At 40.9% G+C, this 23,091-nt stretch overlaps 1 protein-coding gene across 3 annotated transcripts in view; it reads left to right on the top strand.

Annotated features, from left to right (window-relative positions):
- The window catches only part of LOC138583174 (alpha-N-acetylgalactosaminide alpha-2,6-sialyltransferase 2-like), a 722,246-nt gene that overhangs the window by 576,410 nt on the left and 122,745 nt on the right, over nucleotides 1-23,091 (top strand). The window contains exon 9 of one of the 3 annotated variants that reach the window (XM_069655170.1): nucleotides 11,987-13,053. The exons of the other annotated variants lie outside the window; for them this stretch is intronic. Coding sequence (XP_069511271.1) covers nucleotides 11,987-12,157 — 171 coding nt within the window. The 3' untranslated portion in view covers nucleotides 12,158-13,053. Of the gene's footprint in view, nucleotides 1-11,986; nucleotides 13,054-23,091 lie in introns of those variants that run through there. 3 annotated transcript variants of the gene reach the window in all.

Genomic DNA, 23,091 nt, shown 5'->3' on the forward strand with positions numbered 1-23,091 from the left:
CTTTTACTTCGTCCTTCTACTGAGGCCGGCTCCACCATCCAGTGAACTGGGCTGCTGGTAATAGGTTCATTCATTGGCCAATCGGCTGACTTTTTGTGGGCCATGTGAACCCATGGTTGGTTGTTCATTCCTGTAGAGGCCATCTTACCTTGTGCATGGCTGTTCTTGCTGTACATTGTGCTGTCCCAATGATGTTGCACGGGTCATGGGGTCTCAAGGTGGACCCAGGGTGCAGCAGAGCGGCAGAGAGCTCCTGCACCCTTTTATTTCCCCCTTCTACTGAGGCCAGCTCACAGGATGGTAAACGTGCTTATAGACTACCAGAGCTTTCCGACGAGGCCATATCCGACTAAAAATGGCATTCAACAGTACCACATATGAAACACTTGTTAGTAGATCATACAAATCTTTGTCACAAAATAAACTATATATTAAAAAATATAGGATAGAGTCAGCAATAACGTTACCAAATTCTTTGCTGAGGGGGCTGGGAAGGCATCTTCTGAACGAGAATTAGGACAGAGATTCTTTAATAAAAAATATAATTTCTTCTGGGGACAAGGGTGAAAATCAAACTCCAAGCTAGTGACCTGGTGAGCAGCCTCAAAAGAGTCCAATGATACGTTTCAAGGTTTGAATGTAGCAGATTTTTGGAATGCAATGAATGTCTGAAATGTTGGAAACACAATAATCATTCAAAGCTAATCAATGACATAGAGAAATAAACAAGTAGAATGCACTAAAAAGGGTTGACTACAGATTCGACAATTTGGTATATTTTTCATGGGGCATTATCTGCTTTCAAATTTTTATTGCATTATTAAGAAAATGTTTCTTAGTTCCAAAAATTGCTTTTTTATAATCCCAACGGATAGCTTTAACTTTATTTTATCAAGAGATTCATCTCTTTTAACTGACTTCCAAAACCTTTCTGCTTTCAGTAAGATGTGTTTGATTGACTTTAAGTGTGCCTAATACCCTAAGGAGGTCGGATTGGATGTCTTGCACATTGTAACTCAGATGATATAGTTACACTACAAATAGTATGGAACCAAGATGAACAGTTGGTCTTTTAATCCAGGCCTACGAAACAAAGGTGAGGTCCTCATAAAAATGGAGGTTAGAGTAATTAAAGGGAGCACGCTTTTGGGACACTGCTATAAATGTTCTACCCATTGATGGCTCCTCATGAAAGTTTCCAAAAACAATCAGTTTTGACTATAATTATACAACAGCAATAGTTATAATTCTCCAAAAAAAAGGCTAATCCGGCAGGAATCCAACCTGACCATATACTACAGAGCTGTGGCTGCAAATCTATATTTAAAGTTGCACGACCCTTTGCAGTGGAAAATGCAAACATATGTCCTCTTTCATTTTTGTTTTAATTACCAACTATGGCATGTAAATGATATGGTCAGATCCAAACATCAGATCTGAACTCTCATACCAAATTTTGTACAGCTTTAGTTATATTTTCCAAAGAGCTTAAAATATCATGCTTTCGACTCACATATCTCAAAACTGTCAACTTCAAATTATTAGATGTTTTGCACACGTGTAGCCCTTATCCTTACGTTACGCATGATAACACTGTTTGAAAATCAATTTAGAATAAACTTGAAATATTCACATTTATACTCCCATGCGGATTAGTGACAGCATGGAATGAAGACTATATGACAAATCACACAAAAGCATCTTCAGCCTGCAAGACACACACTCCTATTCAGCCATGTGCAGTGGGGGGAGGAAAAAAAGTATATACAAAATATATCACAAAATGAAAAATATATCGCAAACGCACAACATGACCAAATGATCCAACATGATTTAGTGAGGGTCGGAGGAACAAAACAAAATGAAAACAAAGCACAAACTGAAAAGTATTCTGCAAAATGCACAAGATGATCCACTACATCCAACATGCAAAAGGACTACTGTAAATTTACAACAGGGTCAGAGGTACGAAATAAAACAAATAATATCCATAGCCCCATATGTAAACAATCCTAATAATTCCTTCATATATGCGGTCAGTCTGAGGAAACATAAAATAGATCATATGCCAACATTAAGGTTTAAGCTCCTTTAAAATACTAAACAAAAAATATAAAAATAAATCATAGCCTTAACTCACCCTCACACATAACAAGTCATAGGGAAAATCAGCACATGTGTATATCATTTCAGCATCCACCAAAAACATACCACAAAATGCATACAAAATATTCTGAAGACACACATTGCAATGCAAACAATAGCTTTTATACACATTTAATTAAATAACATAAAAACATAAACCTACCCTTACACAAAGAACTATCTAACAGAACATGTACTCTTATTACCATCGTCATACTGCTTTGTACACAAAACAATAATTAACATTCACCTTCTAAGTACAAACACGCATGCATACATCAGCAATATACATCAGACAATTAAGAAATGAACACATGAACAATGCAAAACAAAAGAGTAAGCTTAAATGTCAACAAGTTTGGTTTTATTTTGTTTAATGTTTATTATTAGGCTAAACCTTGATGTTGGCATTACCAAAGTTTGTAGACTTAACTTTCATAGATAGTAATCTTAACTTGAAAAAAAAGAATGTTCCCATTAATACATTATACTGTAACAATTGTTAGGTTACATGCAAATTTACATTAGGATATGCTTTTCTGTAACTTTTGCTCTCATCAATGAAAGTTCTCAAAATGTGGCATGTAACCAATGTTTCAATACTTTTGCATGGGGCTTTCCACAGAGGCTGAGATCTTAAAATAAAGTGCCTTGCTTATTTATATTATTTTAAACACATATATACCTAGGTTAAAGTAGCACATGCAATCAAATCAACCAAACTCAAGATATTCACTTTTTAAGGGCAGATAAATATATTGTGATTTCTGGACATGCGGATTACACACACACTTTCTACATTTCTGTACATGCACAGAAAGGCCAAAACAGAATGTAAACTATACTGCAAAAGACATAAAAACATGTGCAGTCCCAACAAACATATATACATCGGCCATGTGAAATATAAAATATACAGTGAAATTGACACTGTTCCACAAAACACTGAAGATGATCTGCTACACTCAACACACTGTAGGCGCATCGTATGTGCACAGTAGGATCGAAGAAACAAAATAAAGTGAAAAGTTTCTGCACTTTGATAATGGTCCACAAAATACACAAGATGATGTTCCACACTCAAAATGCAACAGGTCTACTATACATGGGCAGAACAGTCAGAAGCACAACACATTTAAAACATACAGCAAAATGTAAAAAATCCACAAAACACACAAGATGCTTGCCCATGCAAGAATGGTCTGAAGGCCCCGCAAAATTAGAAATGTTCCATGTAACACATAATTAGGGCCACCCCATATGAACAGTAGGGCCATGCTAATTGTGCAGAAGGGAACGAGGATCCAAACAGAGTGAAAATATACCACAAAACATACTAAAACATTCACAGTCCGCAACACACACACACGCCTCTGTTCAGTCATTCTCAGAAGAGTTGGAAGGACACAGAGACTTGAAAAACTGTGGAATTGACAATGTGAATAAAAAAACACAACAGATAGAGTGCAGGAGGGTAAGAAGGACAACATGAAATATACGATTTACTGCTAAATTAAATATATACCACGAAAAACGCAAGATGACATGCTGAACCAAGTAAAAATCTGTCAACAAAATCACATGCAAATCATACAGAAGTCCCTTAAAAAAGACAGTAATCAATGGCAAAAAAACATTAAAAAAAAGGTTACTAGCTGTATGCATTTGAAAGTCGTAATATATTATTTCACGCCAAACATAACAAAGTAAAACAAACGTTAACATTAAACATAACAAAAATATAATCAGCATTGGTGAAATCTTAACTCTCACAAATGACATGTGCACAAATTACATCAGCCCATAGATGTCTCTTTACAGTGCACATCAACAATATACATAAACATGCAATACATTCTAATAACAAACACCATTTAAGTCAATAGAAATAATGTACACCTTACATGACCTCAAACTATACACCCAGGATTTCGCCTTATGTTGAATTACCTCAAAACATAAGCCTACAATCACACTTTATATTATTTAATCTCAACACAAACCTAATTTACTAAAGTCACCAGCGCACAAGAGTATTTACTCTTACTGACATCATCAGACATTAACATGCCAAGTACAAAAAAGAAAATATTCAACAAAATGTCAGTAGAGATACAAAATTTGAAACACTATTAACACATCAACACATTCACGCCACAAAAATGTTTCAGAAATGTTGAATTTATGAAATGTTTTGTATTAATGATGGTTTTACTTTATGTTTCGTTTTTAATAATAGGCTAAACCTTTAAAGATAAAGCACACTACAGACCAGGACTCTTTCTACTAGCCAGGGATGCAGAGCACAATTAAAATGATTTTAAGTTTATTACATTCAAATTATTTTTGAGAAGGCAGCCAACCCGTCTCACACCCCCTCACCATTGTGGTGATAATTACACAAAAGAATGATTGGATACACTTAATTTAACTTTCTGACATCAGGCACAGTAATGCAAATATGAATGAAAACCAGATCACCTTTGGGAATACTTTTAAATGGGACAACTGTTATGCATTTCCCCTGCAACACTCCCTCAAACCCCGGTTAACTAAGCTTTGTGTGGGCGGAGAGAAGAAGCAAGGAGTCAGGTATACAAGGCAAAAATCAGATTGAAAATCCGACCTACCACCCCTGAATGAGAGGCCAAAATCGGATTGTACCCTTGAAAAATGAGCAAAATGGCACTCGGAATTCACTGAATAGTTATTTTACATGTGAGGTTGCATGGATAAGACAGGAATTTGTGTGGCTGTACTAAAGAAGTAAGAAAACTTACAAGCTACACGGCAAGGCACTAAAGAACAGCATACGGGTTAGAAAAATCGACTTTGGGAAGGAAAAACAGTGCAGCAAGAAACACATGTGTCAAAATTGCAATTTATTAGTTTTCACGGGTTTGAAATAGCAAAATAGCTTAGAAAATGAGTTAAACAGACAGAATCGAAAATTAGTTTTACTGATGGGGTACCAAGGCACATAACATGTATGATACTAAAGTGAAAAGATGATTCTGTATGGGTGACAGGATATGATTCTTTATAAGGAAGGAAAATTGGATTTTTAAACGGGAAAAACTTTCATAGGCAACTCGGTTTTGTTTGAAAATGTATTCTACTGCAATTATATTTTAGTGGCTAGATATTGAAAGAAAGACACGGTACGCAAGGAGGTTAATTTGCAAGGTCAACCTATTCATGCCGTGTTCATCTCTATGGGAAATTAATTAATTTATTCAAAATACTACTAAGGACTTACAAAAAGGACTGAAATGATTTGGAAAGAATTGTGCTAGCACATGGAGACTAACACAGATACTTCTAAAGACAGGATACACATATGATTCTGACAATTTAAGAAGTTACTAGGGTACTTATAGGGTTTTTAAAGGGTTGGACCTAATACAAGTTAACAGAGCGATGGTTGCAGCTTTTTGGTTACTGGGGAAGGGTGATACTTGCAAAAAGCACTTGAATTGGGGAGTTTGGACAGCTAACCGGGTATCTGGGCAGAGGGAAAAGGGTCTAGTCACTACACAGCAGCAAGGCAACCGGGGTCTGGTGACAGTGGACAGTGGGGTGCATCAGATGGGCAAAGACAGGTCTGGTCACTCGATTCACCCAAAGGGGTCCGCAGCCTTTCCTCCTTTCTCCCTGAATTATTGGGATTTTTGTAAGGTTTAATTCTGTATCAATGGTGCTGCCTGAATAGGAGGTTCTGCCTGGATAAGAGGTTCTGCCTGAATAAGAGGTCCTGCCTGGATCAGCTACCTTTGGCCTGGCTCTGGCGTCTTGCAGGGTGAATGTGGAATGTTGAATGTCTGGATCTTGAAGGTTGGATTTTTGAATCTCAGATTTTTTAAGGTCCTGCATCTCCCCAGTCCTCCACCTGATATAGGCCGGATGACATCAGAGGATTTTTTACTATATTGGAGGAAATAACCGTGACCTACCTCTAAGATAGGATAGGTCAGACTGTGGATGTCGCTGCCTCCCTGTAAGCAGATTGGACCCAGCAAAGTGACATCAGTTTTAGGGTGTGTGTTTTGTGAGGTGCTTTGTTACATCACAGTTACGTTTGCCAAAATCAGTTATGAAACAAAACGCTTATATTTACAATTGTTATTATCATGAAAATTAAATAGGCAGACCCCAAATTTTACAAAGAATATGCTGTTCCAAAAACCAGGTTTGTGCGATGCTGTTTTGTCCTTCTGGCAATCTTTCACAATTTCTATGGAAAATATTTCCCCTAAAATTAAAAAAATTGATACACAGAAGCATATCAACGTCGGGCATATTTGCATCAAGTTTCGGAACTGTGCCATGTATGCTTTCTTCAGAAATGCCCCTTTAATGACATTCACGTCCCCCCATGCTATGCAGACCCACATCGTCTCCTCTTGTTGATACCAACATTTTATTAAAACCCATCATAATTTCACATTACTGCTTATTCAGATTACTGAAATAAATGTCTTAATATAAAAGGTCTTTTAAATCAAGTGGGCTGGCTTTGTTCTCAAAAGTGGGCAGTCTTTCCAACCCACCAGCAAAATGTTTTTCCCTGGTCACTTGCCCAGAGGTTGCCATGGCTTCTCCTTTGAAGTCCTTCAGTTTGAATGAAGGGAATTTCACACTTCCTAGGTACACACATGATTGGAATCCCCCTTTGTTCTTAGGAGCTTCTCTGCCATGCAGTCTGAGGCACCCTGTAATGATCACACTTGCCAGTCCATTAAACAGGGCCCCTGCCCTTGCTGTATGAAATCACACGAAGTGCAACATTTGGCCTTTGAGCCAAACTGGTCTAACAGGAACACCTGCCTCAGTTAGGCTGTAAAGTTCTTTTTGTGAAGAAAATAAAATACACAGAGTTAAATCTACCAATGTTTTTGCAGCTTTTCTTCCCCAAATGTACAGCTGTGTTTATGGGCATTTTACAGTATTCTTTCCCATTTAGCTGTCATTGTGTCCTTACATTTCTCTGCAAGGCAAAGTAACATGGGTTCATTTTATTTTTATATCCATTTAACAAAATGCGGTTTTCCTCACATTTTTCTGCCTGAAAGCTTTCAGAGCTGGAAACAGGTGTTCAAGAAATTGGTTCTTTGAAACTGACACCAAACAAAGGGAGAGAGAGAGCTTCTTTTGAAGGCTTTACCTGTGTTAGCTTGTTGCAAGAGTAAACGCTGGCCATATGGCCTGAATTTAATTTCTCTGCTCTTCACAGATTTTACTTGACACAACAATGCCTTTCAGGGAGGAATGGCCCTCATTTGATGGTGTTCATCCTGAATATAGATGAGCATGGCTGTGTTTTACTAGAACCAAACTGCGTAATGTTGAAAGATGGAAATAGCACCAGTGCAAAGTCATTTTAAACACAGAACATTTTCTTTTTCAGTTGGAAGTTTTGAGCTGGCAGCATAACAGCGCTGAGCCCGGCTGCCTTTGAATTCTTCTCTTTGGTGCACATAAAGAAAATAAATGCAGCCATTCTCGGGGTGTTCTATGTTCCATCTCAACCCATATGTGCTCAGCAGAGTCAGCGCAGCCATTATTTTTGTAACTGCTAAAAACGCAGTTTCGATTCAAGGGAATATGTGCTCAGCAGACACAGCACAGCCATTATTTTTGTAACTGCTAATATGCAGTTTTGTGATGCAAGGATTTCTGTTAGGCTGGTAAATGCACCCCACAGTAGATTTCAGTTTTTGATTAACAGTAACCTCTTTTTTTTTTTTTTTATTGTTCGCGTTGATATATAGATTTGCTAAAATTGTGATAAAACAGCTACCGAGAACAAATAAAAGGTCCCATGACAAGTTCTAGTGTTTGGCGACAACGCAGGAAAATTTCCAATCACATGTTATCTCACTGTGTCAATCCAGATGAGAAATATCTATTTGCATGTCAGTCCAGTCCTGCCTACAAGGACGGTCCAGCCTGAAATGCTGGCCGATTGCCCTCTTCAAAAGATGCATGTTTCTGTTGGGCTACATCAGTGACATGTGTTTGAGGTGCCTTTCTAGGCACTGCGATTAATCGTCCTACATCTTCATTACCCTTACTACCTTGCAGTGAAAGCCCAGCTGATGTGACATTTGCCAAATGTGTGAAAATCCCTTTACTGACACTAAACTGAGCCCAGAATCCTGCTCTGTATGATGGTGCAAGTCCACAAACATTAGAATCACGCGGTGGTGGTTTTTGCTTTTTTAGCAGAATATAAACTGAGTTAACAAAGCTTGGCTACGGGAAACCAGGCTGAGCCAAAAGGATGTCCTTTTTGGAGGCTAGATAACTGTTTTAATGCACAATCAACTCTTTGTAGACAAAGCATAACATCTTAACATAATTTTCATTGCATGGTGTTCTATAAAGGTGAAGGTGTGTGGCTGTGCGGGGACATGCCCAGAATGTACACATAGCTTTTCAAATTCTTATTTGTTGAAACAATGAACTCACTCACAAGAAAGGGAAAACCCTTAATAGTTGCATTTATTCAGCAGCGAGTAAATATGATGGCAAATGATCCGTACAAACTGAACAGAAATATAGCTTGACAGAAAGGAAAAAATGCATAAGATGACATGAGCACACTTCTTACGTTCCTTTAGGTATGTACACCTTGACTGCACTAGGGATCCTTTGTGGACACTGGGCAGGTAGGCAGGCTGCTCCCCCTCTCTCTTTCCCTCTCTCCACAGGCCAGCACCCAAAGCAGTGCAGATAGGAATTGATGCGTTGCTTTCAGAATGCTTCGCATCTACATAATGCTAGCTCAGCTGGCGAATTCCCACTTTGCTCATATGGGTGCCATGCGGATTGTGCCTGTCAAATATTATGTAGGCCCTTTCTAGAAAGTTCTGCACAAATATGTTTTCAACAGAAGTACAGCACCTGTGTTCAACTCACTTCTGCCCCACCCCCCCTCGACACGGCCGGGGATGACCGCTATGGTATGTCGTCTTCTACAATTGACCAAAGTCAATGTGAACTCTCAGTACCATCTCATGCCTGTTGATGGAAAGCCTTTCAGAGGAAAGCTAAAAGCTAAAATCTGCAAGCCTTTGGTGCGTGCTTTGAAAATCAACTAACCTCTAGCAAGCAAGTTCTTCTGTCCTGCTGGCTATGCTGCTTGTTATATCACTACATGACACATGGTATGATCACCTAAATTCAAAACCCGTGTCACCTTCGCTAGTTTCTGGAATTCTATATGGCTGAACAATTAAGAAGCAAAATATGCTAGACATTAATTTACCTCATCACCCTCCTAATAGCCTTTCTCCTTAACCACTGTGCCTCTTCAACCACATACATTATTAACCCCTGTCCTTGCTAACATCTACAGATTGTGTGCCATTCTTAACAATATAAACAGCTAGAACCATCTCCTCTTGATAAGTTGTAAGTGTCTCTTTTTTCTGACTGTCCACTTGCCAACCCTGGTTATGGGTTTGAAGAACTTTAAGAAGGTTTGATAACGTTAGCCCTATACATTCCACTTTGTCAATAATGATCTTTTTCCTTGCCTCTGGGAGTCTATAGGGTTTTAAGTGAACTACTTTCCCCGGTGGTGTTAGTATATAGTGGTAAATTCTGTGTACCCTCCGTGGTGTCTCACAAAAGAGATCAGGAAATGTGGAAATAAGATTGTTCAAACTTTCTTTCTTATCATTGGGAAGTTCTTAGGGTATAGGTTCTACGATATTAATTTCTTGGGGTGTCAAACAAGAAAATATAGGAGTGTGGGAGGATGCTGGGTTTTCCTTCCACTCCATTAGAAGGTTGACATGGTAGATATGAGTCTTTTGGCGTTTGTCTGTTTTGGGCTACTTTGTAGTTGCATATTCCCATCTGTTGCAATACCTCATAAGGCCCGTACCATTTTGAGATTCATTTATTCTCTGAAGTGGGCAAGAGAACGAGAACTTTTTGACCCACTGAAAATGTTCTTAAATGAAATTGTTTATCATATGAAAGCTTCTGTTGCTATTGAGGTTTCTCCATGTGGGAATAGACTGAAGATCTGACTAGGTTCATATGTTCTTATAACTGATTTGAGGTTTGAGACAGTGGGATTGGGGCCTGCTCCCTCACTTCCCAGGTTTCCCTGAGCATGTCCAAGTCGACCAAAGAAGAACACTGAGAAGAGCCAAACTGCTGCACTTCAGAAAGACTCTGGTTCCAAAGGGGGTGGAGGGGGATCCATCCTCGGAGTGAATCGTCAAGTGAAACCGAGAAACTCAGCCACTTCGCCTGCTAAGGCACCAAAGGTACTGTGATGAGGAAGAGCATCTTCTAGCCTCAGGAGTCATCCGGGGTCCCAGATTCATCTTGCATCCTGTTCTACTGTGGCCTCTCAGTTACTTTGCGGTGGTCGAACCTTTAAAAAGAAAGTACAAGGTTGTTGAACATTATTGGACTGGGTTGTAAAAGACAAGATAAGTTACTCCCTAATATTTCCCTTACAGGTTGGGGGGATCTACACACAGAATTGTGTATCTAGTTAAAATAGAGCATTCTGCTGCTGTTCACAACTAACCTGCCTTTCTTCCCTATTCTATGCTTATACACCTCACTTAAGAATTTACCCGCCATTTAAAACTGTCTGCAGTTAGTGCAGTTAATACTGAATTTATGTATTGTGTGATACCACATAGATTGTATATATTTGCCATTGTCTGAATAAGTATTCCAAGTACAAAGTGTTATTTATTATATGTGTATATATTCCTGAACCCTTATTTTATATAAAGAAGCTTTGTTATCACCTAACATAGTTTGTGAACATAGCGTTGTGGGGGCTCTGGGGAAACACTGGACTTAAGAACCAGTCTGCATCACCTCCTGAAAGCTTAAGCTTGGTTGCACATCCATTGCTACCAAATTGAGAGCCTTGCTAGGGTGTTCTATGCTTTTACCCTACCATATAGAGGGCAGAAGTACAGATACCCAGCCTCCAGTCTTTACAACAGGGTGGGGCTGGAACATCAAATACATTTCACCTGGGTTCACAAATGGCAATTTAGAAATTGTTATAACAAACTGAGTAGAAGTGGATACAATATTTTTGAAATATGTTGTGAAATGGTGCATTTGAAAACCCTTTGGAGCACTAGCATTGACCAGTAGCAGAGGCAGCTTTTGGTGCCGGCCTGCACCGGTATATCTAAGGGCCAATCCGAGACTGCATGAACGGAACGTGTCATAAATGCAGATATAAAACGAATAGTTTCATACTTGTAATCTGACAGGTTTTCTATGTGACTCTGTCTCCCTTCACTCGGTTGTGAAGAGCAAACACTTCTAGTATTTAGGTTCCTGCACTTACACTGTACAAGCTTTAAGTTTTGTGTATTAAAAAGTAGGGATTTCCGGGTGACTTGACCCTACAATTGCTATACAGCTGGGTCTCCTGCACTCATGCAGCAAGCCAAAAGCGTACCTGTGCCTATCTATGTAGGTCACCTACCCTTAAAACACAGTGGCTCGATACCTTCTTCACTGTGAGCCATTGTTTGCTCATTTAAAAATATTTGTACATTGTATTTAGTGCAGCAGGTGACCGAGTCTTGTGTAGTAGGGGCTTTGTGTGACATCATATCCTCTCTTCCTCTGTGTAAAGCTATGGTCTACCGCTCACAAGCATGTCTTTCTACTATTCTATGCCGTGCACTTAACCAAATTAAATTTTCCAAAAGGAACAATTGTCTGTTGGCTAAGAAGTTTAAAACTTAAAAATTGTTCCAAGAACAGCCTTGTCATTCCACTCTTGCGCGATCCCATTCCATGTCTTACCGTTCCTCTACCCTGTCTTACTTTTCCTTAGGTCGACGCTTATGGATTCATCACTCCAGACTATCAAAACTATCCGCATCGCTATTTTGACAAGACAAAAACCAAATTTAATTTTTTAATATTTCATGACTTCGGAATGGAATTAAAACTGTGGCAAAGACTGCACAAGCAGGGAATCATAAAACTGTACACTAGATCTTGAGAAGGATGTGTGTGGCTGAGCAACTGACTGTTTGGCGCAGAACTATGAGGTGGCCAGGCACACTGCATGAGGGCTATCAAAGCTCGTCAAGATGGGAAAAAAGAATGACTGACACTGTTATCATGGTCCCCTCTTCCTTCTTGCTACTGGAGCTCTGTCATTCTGGTCACTGTGATGCAAAAGTGATGTCACTTTAAAGAACCCTTGGGCATCAACTGCTTTCCTGTTTAAATAGAGGCATTTACTGTAATATTTTGTCTAAGGTTTTAGTTGCACCTTTTCAGTATACCCACTTCTTAAACTGCAAGCCCTGACTTTGTTGGAATTCACGTATTCTTCAAAGAAATGCTCAAAATGATCATGTCCCACCTGAACAAGCATAGCTCAGGTGCCAGTACTGTTCGGGTTTAGCCATTACAACCTATACCCCATGGAATGTCAAGATACCCTACGTGAACAATGCCATGGCTAGAAAGAAAATGTCAAACCTTCCACTGCCTGCGCAGCCATGAAGCGGCACTTCCACTGTTCTCACAAAACTACGCCCACTGTTGGAAGCACATAAGCAATGTTTATCGAGGAGGTAGCAATCGCCAGGTCAGAGACTTGTGCAAGAAGGCCAAGTACAGACAATACAACTGTGAAAGAAAATCACTGTAGCTGATAACTTCAAGAACCATCTTCAGGACAACATCTGGATGAGATAACTGTCCTTCCAGGAACAACTTGAAGGTATCCATACTCAGGAAGCAGAAAGCACACATCCTGAAGGGACCTTGAAAAAGCCTATTCCCCAGGACTGATAACTTCACTGAATGAGCCATTTCACTCTATCCATTTAGTTCTCTGACATCAATAAAAAATGCCAAATAGTTCAAATAAATATTTACTACAAAGCAGGTTCCATTTTTCTTGAAAAGTTTATACTATGATGTAAAAGTGAACTAATGATCTTTTTGATCATATTTGTACTTGCGGTGAGGGGGATGAGAACATTTGATTGTACTTTGGGTGGCAAGATTACATATCTAAAATGATAAATAGCTCTGGGCCTCATCACGGGTTGGGTGAAGCGGTGACGGTATTGCTTCTGCATTACCGCTCCGCCCAATCCCAAATTTGGGCAGAAAGTTGCAGATTTACCTTCAGCTTTGGCTAGAGGTAAATCTGCCACTTTCTGCCCATTTGCAGTGCTATTAACGTGGCGCTACTAGCGCCGACAGTAATAACACCCACAATTCCCGACTGGGTCCAATGGACCCAAAGGTAATGGGGAATTAGAACCCCACCACAACTCGGTATCCGGTGCTAGTAGTGCCGGACTGAGTTGCAGTAAAGCTATTTGTTTTGGGTGGTATCCCGGTGGATTTACTGCCTAAATACCGCCCAACTAGTGATGAGACCCTTTGTCGTTAAACAAATATAAGGTGTGCCTCTGCGGTTACCTGATGAGACAAAACATTTGTGCATGTTGACAGATTCTTAAGAATGAATTAAACTCTGGCCCAAGAATATCCATGCTGTTGTGAGCATCTGTCAGTGTTCTAATTTGGGCAACTGCAATGTGCACCTGCCGACCTGTAACCACCTTATGTGGTAACAAGTGGTGGTCCTTACTTGGCTGGTTGTGCAAACTGAACAGTGCTAAAGGCAGACAATAAAGCCAGCTCCTCTTTACAGTTGCACATATTTTAGCCACCTTGTTTTTCAATAAACAATTCAGTCTCTCCACTATCCCGTTGGCTTGTGGTTGGCACACTATGTAGAGCTTGTATTTTATTCCCAGTAATTTTGTAATCTCATTGAAAATCTCATTTGCAAAATGAGGGCTGTTGTCGGACCTCAGGACACTGCATATCCCCATCTTGGAAATACCTCTCTGATAAAAAAAATGATGCAGCAGATTTTGCATCAGCGTGTACACATGGTCCAGCCTCAATCCATTGGGAAACTGGGCATACAATCACAATCATAAAACGATAAGTACTGCACCTGTTCACCATGTCGGTAAAGTCAGCATGGAGTTCCTTGAAAGGCCTTTACGGGCTGGGCAATATTGCCCTTAGTGTTTGCAATGTATATTCAGGGTGTTACATGTGGCAAGTAGTACAATTTTCCACACATGTATCACTTGGTCTGCCAGCTTTGGTACGAACAAATCTTTGCTGGTATCAGCAGCAATGTGCTCCTTAGGTGAACGTGTTGGATGTGGATTTGCTTTAAGGCAACATTTAGTAGTTCCAGAGGCATCACTACTTTACTTGTGCTGTTTTGTCTCCATACCATATCAGTGGCCGATAATGTACATCCTCGTTTTGCCCGTAATGCTTTCTCCTCAGCTGGTGCTCTACATTGTAACTGTTCCTGTTGTACTGCTATGCCAGGTGTTTTGCTTCCCATTGGAAAGGGCATATATGCTGCCGGTTTGCAGGTTTTGACACAAAATTGCATCTTTTCCCTTGGTGTGCGTTGTACACTTCACACTTGCTACATGGAGAGGACATTTCAATGCATTTATTAATCTGGATAATAGTGCAGCATGCTGAACTGGGGACCCATCTTATTTCCTCTACCCTCTCCTTTTCCATCTTGATAGGATAAGATGAATCTGTATATATTGTGATGTCATAATCTGATGACGCTTCAAGTGCTTCTATGAATGCAATGAGTTCTGCTGCTGGTGCTGAGAAGTGTGAAGGTAGTCTTTTTTGCATGATTGTCTGGTATTCTTCCTCTTGTCCCTTCCCATATTTTACAACTGCTGCTCCTGTGTGCCTTTTCCCCATTTTCCTGATTTATCACAGATGACCAATAACATAAAGTACTTCTCCTGTGTCAAGTGCTTCCTCACTCACCCTGTTGCTCTGTTCATGTTCTCCTTCATACACTGCACAGCCATGTACCTGATCTTGTTATTTGACAGGTTTGGCTACAAATGATGGAGCGTTTACAATGTGACACCTGACTATGTCAATGGCTGGGTTGGACAATATGATTAAATTCTCAGAAGCTCTCTGCGTTGGGACGGTAGTCTTGTTTCACTCTTTATATGGTGACCACTGCATGTAATGTCATTGGGCATCCCATTGTGATGTGGCAGATTTACGAATTTCAAATCCGGTGGCTGACAGAGCCTGTTCGCATGGGAAATGACTGTGTCTGACTGGATCCGAGAACCCACTGTAATAGGCTAGGGGTGTATGTTTCTGGAAAGAGTCCAGTGTAAGAATTGCTGTCATTACCTGTCCATTTGTGTATGAAAACAAATAAAATGTCTTATTGTAATCTGGTGCATTGCTTATTGCTGATTTTAGATTGTCAAAACATTCTGTCATCTCGTTTGTCCATTGAAGGGCTCCTTTTTTTCTGGGCATCTCTGAGTGCTTCTAGCAGGGGGTCTAACATATGTTGAATAATCAAAGATCCATGTCCTGAAGTAATGGCACAGTATTAGGAACTGCTGCATATCTTTTACTGTACTGGGATGTGGTGTTTTTCTGACTGCTGTGTTACTCTTCTCACTGCTGAGAATAGTATTTGCCCTAAAAACACTCCTTACTTTTGGCAATACTGTCATTTCTCTTTGTCTGCTTTGTACGCTTTGTCTGTGAGACGTTGCAGGAGTTTGATTGTGTCTTCCCTGCACTACTCTTCTGTGGTGCTACATACTAGCAGATCATCCAGGTACTGCAGCACTGTGCTTGCCATCTGTATATTTCCTAGGTCCATCTGGAGGTCCCTATTGAAGATACCAGGGGACTCACATTACCCCTGTGGTAAACGAGTGTGCTGGTACCTCTGTCCGTGGTGGGAAAATGCAGTAAGGGACTGGGAATCTGGATGCAATGGTACAAAGAAACATGCATGTTTTAGGTCAGTCACTGTAATGTTTACTGCATCTGCTGTGATGTTACAGAGTATTGAAGCTGGGTTGGGCACTAATGGACACTTTGCTTCTACCATACTGTTCAGAGTCCTGAGATCTTATATAAATCTGTATGCAGAGATATTTGCTTTTTCACTGGGTATATAGCCATGGTACTATCATGCCTTGCTCAACTAATGATGTAATGGTGTCATATATACCCTCATCTGCTTCTCTGGATAGTGAGCATACCTTCACTCTGGGAAGTATTGCTCCTGGTTTGGGTTTCATTCTCACTGCTCTTATGCTGTTCAATTATCCAACATCATGGGGGTTGTCTGTACATAGTCGACCGGGCACTTTTAGCAAGTCCTCCTACAGTTGTGATGGTGGTGCTGTTGCAACTAGTATTTTCTGTGATATTTCTCTGTTTTTAATATCATGTGACAATGCATACAGATTTCAAACAGTATTTCCATCTCTGACTCTGTGTCTACAAATAATTGTTTGTCAGTTACTTTGCTTAATGGCAGTGTGAGGTCTATGCTTAATTCTGTGCAACATTCTATTCCCTCTTCATCTGTACTTGTTAGAATGATGGAATCTGTTCTGGTGATCACTGCTTCTATATGTAAAGGGAACATTGTTCCTGGTGCCTTCCCTTGTGGGATTGCTGATCTAAATAGGAATTCCACTGGCAAACAAAATATCATGCTTTGGACTCCTGGGAGCCATCCAATCAGGACTCTCACTGCGTACATGAACATCTGTTCGTGCACTGGTAGTGCTCGAATTGCATTAGTGCTGCATAGTGCTTGTACTACTGTGGCTCCTCTGGTTTAATACATGCCTGGTGTGGATCACACTACTCTTTTGTCTGTGAATGAAATTGTTATATTTGTTTACTCAACAGATCTCAACCCAGTAGGTTTACTGGTGTCTGTGTACTGTTCAATAATGGTGCTAACATTTCTTGTGTACCTATAGTAATGGGTAAATCTTCTGTGAAATGAACCTTTGCTATAGCCCCATAGAATCTGTGTGTTTCCATACCTCTATTGGTCAAAGGAAACCTTCCTTCCTTTACAGAGGACATGGTGGCTCCTGTATCCACCATGAAGGCAATCATCCTGTCTCCTTTGGTCACTCCCACCGGAGGTGCCTTTCCAGGGTCTGGGGTGACTGCTAGAACTGAACACGTCTGGGACTCACTGTGTGCTGTCCTATTGTGAATACATGTATGTCCTCGAGAGCCGGAATACGTTGTATCCCATGACACCTGCTCCTGCATAATGTATTACTGCCAGTAGTAGCAGTGCATTCGACTCCTACAGCAGTGTGGTGGCTTGGGAAGGTGCCTGCTGTGTGACATTCTGTGTGGTATTCGGGTTTGGGTACTGTATGTGTTATCTCTGTGTGGGGGCTGCTATGCGCCTTGGGCCTGGATTCTGTGGCTGTGCAGAACCTCAGCATATGCCCTGTATGCTGGTGCCATGTCTTGTAAGATGACTCATAGGCAGGATACTGGTTTGGGGGGGGGCAAACCCGGATGGTACTGCATGGGCGGTCTGCTTCGACAATCTCGCTCTCAACGCTGCATGACCCACTTTTCCACATGTACAACATGGCCATCAATTCTTGGTCTCAATCCTCCCAATCCCCCTCTTCACCCTATCTGAGAATTATATGTACCCCTCCCACATTTCTTTTATCATTTCCCACATTACCTGCCCATCCCTGCAGTGGATGCTATCCTTGTTTTCTATCACTGCCATTTGTAACCACTGCACCATCCATACTTACCTTTACTAATTTGTTCTGCACTAACTATGCTTCTGATCGCTGTACTTGCTCTTCCTTTTCTCTTTCTTTCCCATGCTTTCACTTGCAGTAATGTACTAGAAGTGCTTGTTTCTCACCCCTGCTTTTGCTTCGATCCCCACTATTTTATCTAGTTCCAAAAGTACCTCTTTGGAGAGACTTCTGTGTAACACATGTGTCACAACCTCTACCTTAATTGCCCCTGCTCCCACCAAGCCAGTAACACATCCACACACACATGCCTCAAGTTTCCCTCATTGGGCTTCACGAAATCTCCTCACAGGATGTTGGAAGAAACCCAGTTGGACCAGGGCATGGCGCTCCTGGAACCAACTGTGTCAACCAACACTGGGCTATCACCCAACATGGAGGGGCCAGCAGCCTAATGAGACATCATGAGCAACAGACTAGTCTCTGCCTAGGCTCTGGGTGTGGCTGCCTATATAGGCCACACCCAGGCAGGATTACACGCTTCGCGTTACACTGCCTAAGGCAGCAGAACACTCACCGTGTCTCAGGAGCATCTACTTCAGCAAGCATCTACTTCGTTTCAGAATCCGACTCCCGCAGTGTCAGCATTGCAGGAAGACCAAGTCAACGGAGCCCCTTCAGCAACCACACTTACCTGTCTTTGGCTCCGAAGCAGCTCTGGCCCCTCCTCGTCCGATCCACCGCCCAGCTGCTCTGGTCTTCGGGCCTTTGGCTTCACCACAGCTTCCAGCTACCGCGGCCTGTCACTCCACGCATCCGGCTCATTCCGAGCCCCGCTCCGCTCCGAACCCTGCAAAAGAAAACACACGTAAGGCGCGCAAGCAAACACCACGATACAGACAACAAAATAGAAAAGGACATAAGCAAGCAAGCAGCAAAAGAAGGCAAGAGGCCTGAAAAGGCACACAGGACATACATATATAAGGAAAGGCAAAGTCAGCAAAGCATAAGGACAGAAGCCTGCAAGAGGATACAAGTAAGCAAGTAAGTAGGAAAGACTTAGCAAACAAGACAGTAAGAAGAGACATACTAACAAAGGCTAACATTCCAAAAGCATAGCAGCATTATCCAAGCAACAGCAGGACTGGTCTGGAAGAAACGTCAGTGAAGTAACTGATGATACTGGACAAACGCGCCCCTGATGAGAACTGAAAGCAGGACGGAGAGCCTACCTTAGAAAAATATGAGGTGAGCACATACACGCACACACAAGGGGTGGGGGAAAAACAAAGAGGAAGTGTGTAGAAACTTATTATCAGTACTTAGTCCCTGGAACTCACTGTAACCTTTCGCTCTTGGCCTCACAGATCAGCCATCCTAGAGAAGGCAACCCGGGCAAGACAACCAGGGGAAGAGTGCCGCATGGAGGTTCCAGATACTCCCACAGAGTTAAGGTGAGCGTAACAACATGATAGAATATTGGTATGGTTGTATCCCATGCTTTGCCTGTTACCCCTCTCCACATTTCCTGAACTGAATGTATATATAATGCTGGATCTTCATCGGCTCGCATTGTGGGTGACATGATTGGTATTATGTCAGGTTTGTCCAGGTACGCTCTTCACAGAGCATTACATACATGGGCTTGACAATTATTAAATGGATCCCCATCGTCTGCATCATTCTCTAGTCGAAACCCGTTTTTTTCCCAAATGGTGTTCATCTGTTCTCCTAATATAGTAGCAAGTAAGCTCTTTGTGTCTCCCACTGCTAATGTGACACCCGCTGTCTGCTTTTAAAGTGCACAGATTCCCACTTTCCCACTCCTACTGTAACAGTGGGTAGTGCCTTCATCAAGTTGTTTTTATTCATATGTGGCCAGTGCATGTATTGGTATCCCATATCCCGTTCTGTATTGATGGAAATTGTGTCCCCTTCTTCCCTTTGCTACACAATTTTGCCCTTTTCTTCTCTCTTGCTGCTGCTATTGAAGGGTGTGTGGTCTACGCCTCTCCCCCCATGGAGTTCTGTCTCTCTGTTTCCCAGTCTTCTGCGTCTTCCTCCTGATTTTAATCACTCCCAGTTATTTCTGACTCATAGTCAAAGTTTTGCTTATTCTGTCCCCTATGGTACATGCTCTCCTCATGTCTCCCTTCTGTCTTCATGTCCTCTTCTGTTTCTATTGTCACATCCTTAAAAACTGCTCTATTCATTTTCAACAATACCTCCCCTGCTGTGAATGTATCAACATTTATCACGGGCATGGTCTCTCTTGTTGCCTTCTCTTTGTTGGCCTTTGAAGCTCCTCATCTGTTTTCTGTATATCTGCTTTTAAATCCCTATGAGCTTGGTTTTCTAGTTTTGTTATGATTGGATGTCAACCTTTGGTATTCTCTGCAGCGCCCCAGGACGCTGTCGGTTCGGAGTATATCCTGAGGCGGGTTTTACAGGATACGTTCCAATTGTGGGTGGATCTGTCAGCTGCACAGGCGCTGGAGCCTGGGCCAAATTGGAGCCTTCTCTAAGTGGGGGCGGGACTGACGACGGCACAGGCGTTACAGTGTTGTCCAGTGTATTTTTCCTCCTACTTCATCCTTGTCTTCTGACTCTCCTTCTACCTCATCATACAATTTACACAATTCCAATATGCCTTGCCTCCTTTTCAGCATTTTACCTTTGTTGGATGATAACAGGTGTGCATACATGTGTTTGATAATCCCGTTATCATGTGTGCCTTCTGCAGGCCACACAGTGATCGATTTCCCCTCGGTTCCCGCTGCCAACTCATCATTATATTTAAGGATTTTCTCCCTGTCTGTTGGGAGCTCCTTGCACATATGTTCTACTCGTGTACACACTTTCAACAATGACAATGGCACGGTGACAATATGAGCCAACACTTAACTACCACAATAAAACAAAAACACCAAAGATAAAGGAAAACATCTCCTGAGGTCAACATCTACAGATCACCATACAAAATACAAAAACATAAATTCAACTCACTGTGCATCTCCACACATGTATAGAGTAACAAAACCCTTACAATTCAAGGAAAGAACTTTAGTTGCAAGGACATTAAGGTGAAGAATACATTGTAACAAAACCTTTGATATTCAAGGAAAATCTCAGAGCACCTGCTCCGCCTCTTTTCTTGCACAGTGTTCCTTCACTTTGAAGAAGCAGCAACTGTCTGCAGTTTTTTTAATTCCTGTCTGCTTCTTTCTAGGTGGTGATGGATTGTTGACCCAAATGATGACAACATCCTCACTGTACCTACTGTCCTGGTTGGACATTTTGGAATGTTCAAGCAATGTGGAAAATATAAAAGAATAAAAATGATGACACGAAAAATACAATGCTGCACAAAATTAAAACGTTTTTAAAAAAAAGAACACAAAAAAAAAATAGACAAACTAAACAAATCACAACATAAAGGAAAATAGTATTAGGGGAAAACTGGGTAAAAAGGATGAAGAGTTTAAAGGGTAAAGTGCCAAAAATGCTTGCAGTTACTCAGAAACCCTTTCACTAGCAAGTACAGAAAGCAATAATTAATGTAAAGTTATTTTTTGTGGTTGTGGTGATTATATGCGGATACAGACTGCCGTCCCATCTGATTGGACAGTCTTGTAGGCGTGGATGTCATCAAATGGCATGGGTGTAGCCATGTCAATACAGCACAACATGTGATTCGATAGTTTGTTGATGCGTATAAAAGTCACGTGTAGGCGCGGAGCCGCAGAGCGTGTTATGATTGGCTAAGGCATTATGCACAAAGATGCGCAGCCATGTAGACAGGAGTTCAACGTCCCATTGGCTTATTTCGCACCTGCAGGGTACCTCAAACAGCATGGAAGTACTTGCGTCAATACATCGCAGAGTATGATTGGATAGTTGATTTAAACGTATAAAAGTCATGTGAAGGTGCAGAGCCGCAGCGTGTGTTGTAATTGGCTGATATATTATGCGCGAAGATGCATCGCCGCATTACAGGATTTCGACGTCCCATTGGCTCATTTTGAATGCGCGGGTTACCTGAAACAGTATGTCCATACTCGCGTTGATATTTTGTAATGTGTGATTGGATCATTTGTTGATGCGCATAACGTGTAGGCATGGAACTGCAGCGTGTGATATCATTGGCTGGCATATTAGGCACGAAGATCCATAGCCGAGTTGGAGGATGTCGACGTGCTATTGGCTCATTTTGCACACACGGGTTACCGCCTCGCCTAGTCATTGCTATAACAACTTAAAAAATATATATATATTTATATCTACATATATATGGGCATTAGTCTTGTAAATATTCATTTTAAAATATATTGACAGTTACTGTAACACTTTAATAACTATTCATGAGCAGTACATATATAAGTACATATGCCAACTAATTTTTTGTAACAACAGGTTTTTTTGGGGGGAATGTGGTTGTCCAATTGCTTTTTATTTGACTTTCAAGACATAATACAGTGTTTTGATTCGCTGAATTGTCTGTATCATTAATGTGAATTATGTATGGAATAACAAAACCTTTGAAATTCAAGGAAACAACTTTAGTTGCAGGGACGTTAAGGTGAGAACTTAATGCAAAAAAAAACCTGGTAATTTCAGCTAAAGCCACCTTAACTTTGCGCCCCCTATTGCGCAGACTATGATCACAATTACCACAATGATGACGTCACAGATCACATCACTGATGACATCGCTAATTACATTACAACAGTAACTGGCATTAAGCATGTGCTTCAGCCATTGTCAGTGTGCATGGCTAAATATATTTGAACACATGAATGTTTAATAGACATGGCCTTCAGTTATAGACAGTTGTCACAACCTTCACTCATGTGCACTGAATATTTTAAAAGAATAACAATCTACCAATCATAGATTTTGGCCATTACAAGTGGATGCAGCTTTCAACAGTGTCAACTGTATATTATATACACTGAACAGGCACTAGCCATGGACTTCAGCTCAATACTGGCCAGTGGCCATTATGTTTAGAACAAATTGGCCTAGAGCACACCTATTGCTTGATGTGGTAAAAATATTTTAAGATCGTGAACCCTGACACTGGGTTGTAACAAATTATGAAAAAACAGCAGGTGTCCACAGTCTTGTGGATCACTCCCATCCCCTGCGCACCCAAACGTTGCAATAACAACCACATACTCTTATAGTTTTATGAGTTAAAACAATGGTGATCTAGTCACCAGTACATTTTATTATCCCAGAATAGGATTATTAAATACAGAAGCAACAGTTCATCATGACAATTATATACACTTATAACCAAAATAATTAGACAATA

The sequence above is a fragment of the Ambystoma mexicanum genome, chromosome 3q (genome assembly GCF_040938575.1).
Source record: "Ambystoma mexicanum isolate Mex_15411 chromosome 3q, UKY_AmexF1_1, whole genome shotgun sequence".
NCBI lineage: Eukaryota > Metazoa > Chordata > Amphibia > Caudata > Ambystomatidae > Ambystoma > Ambystoma mexicanum.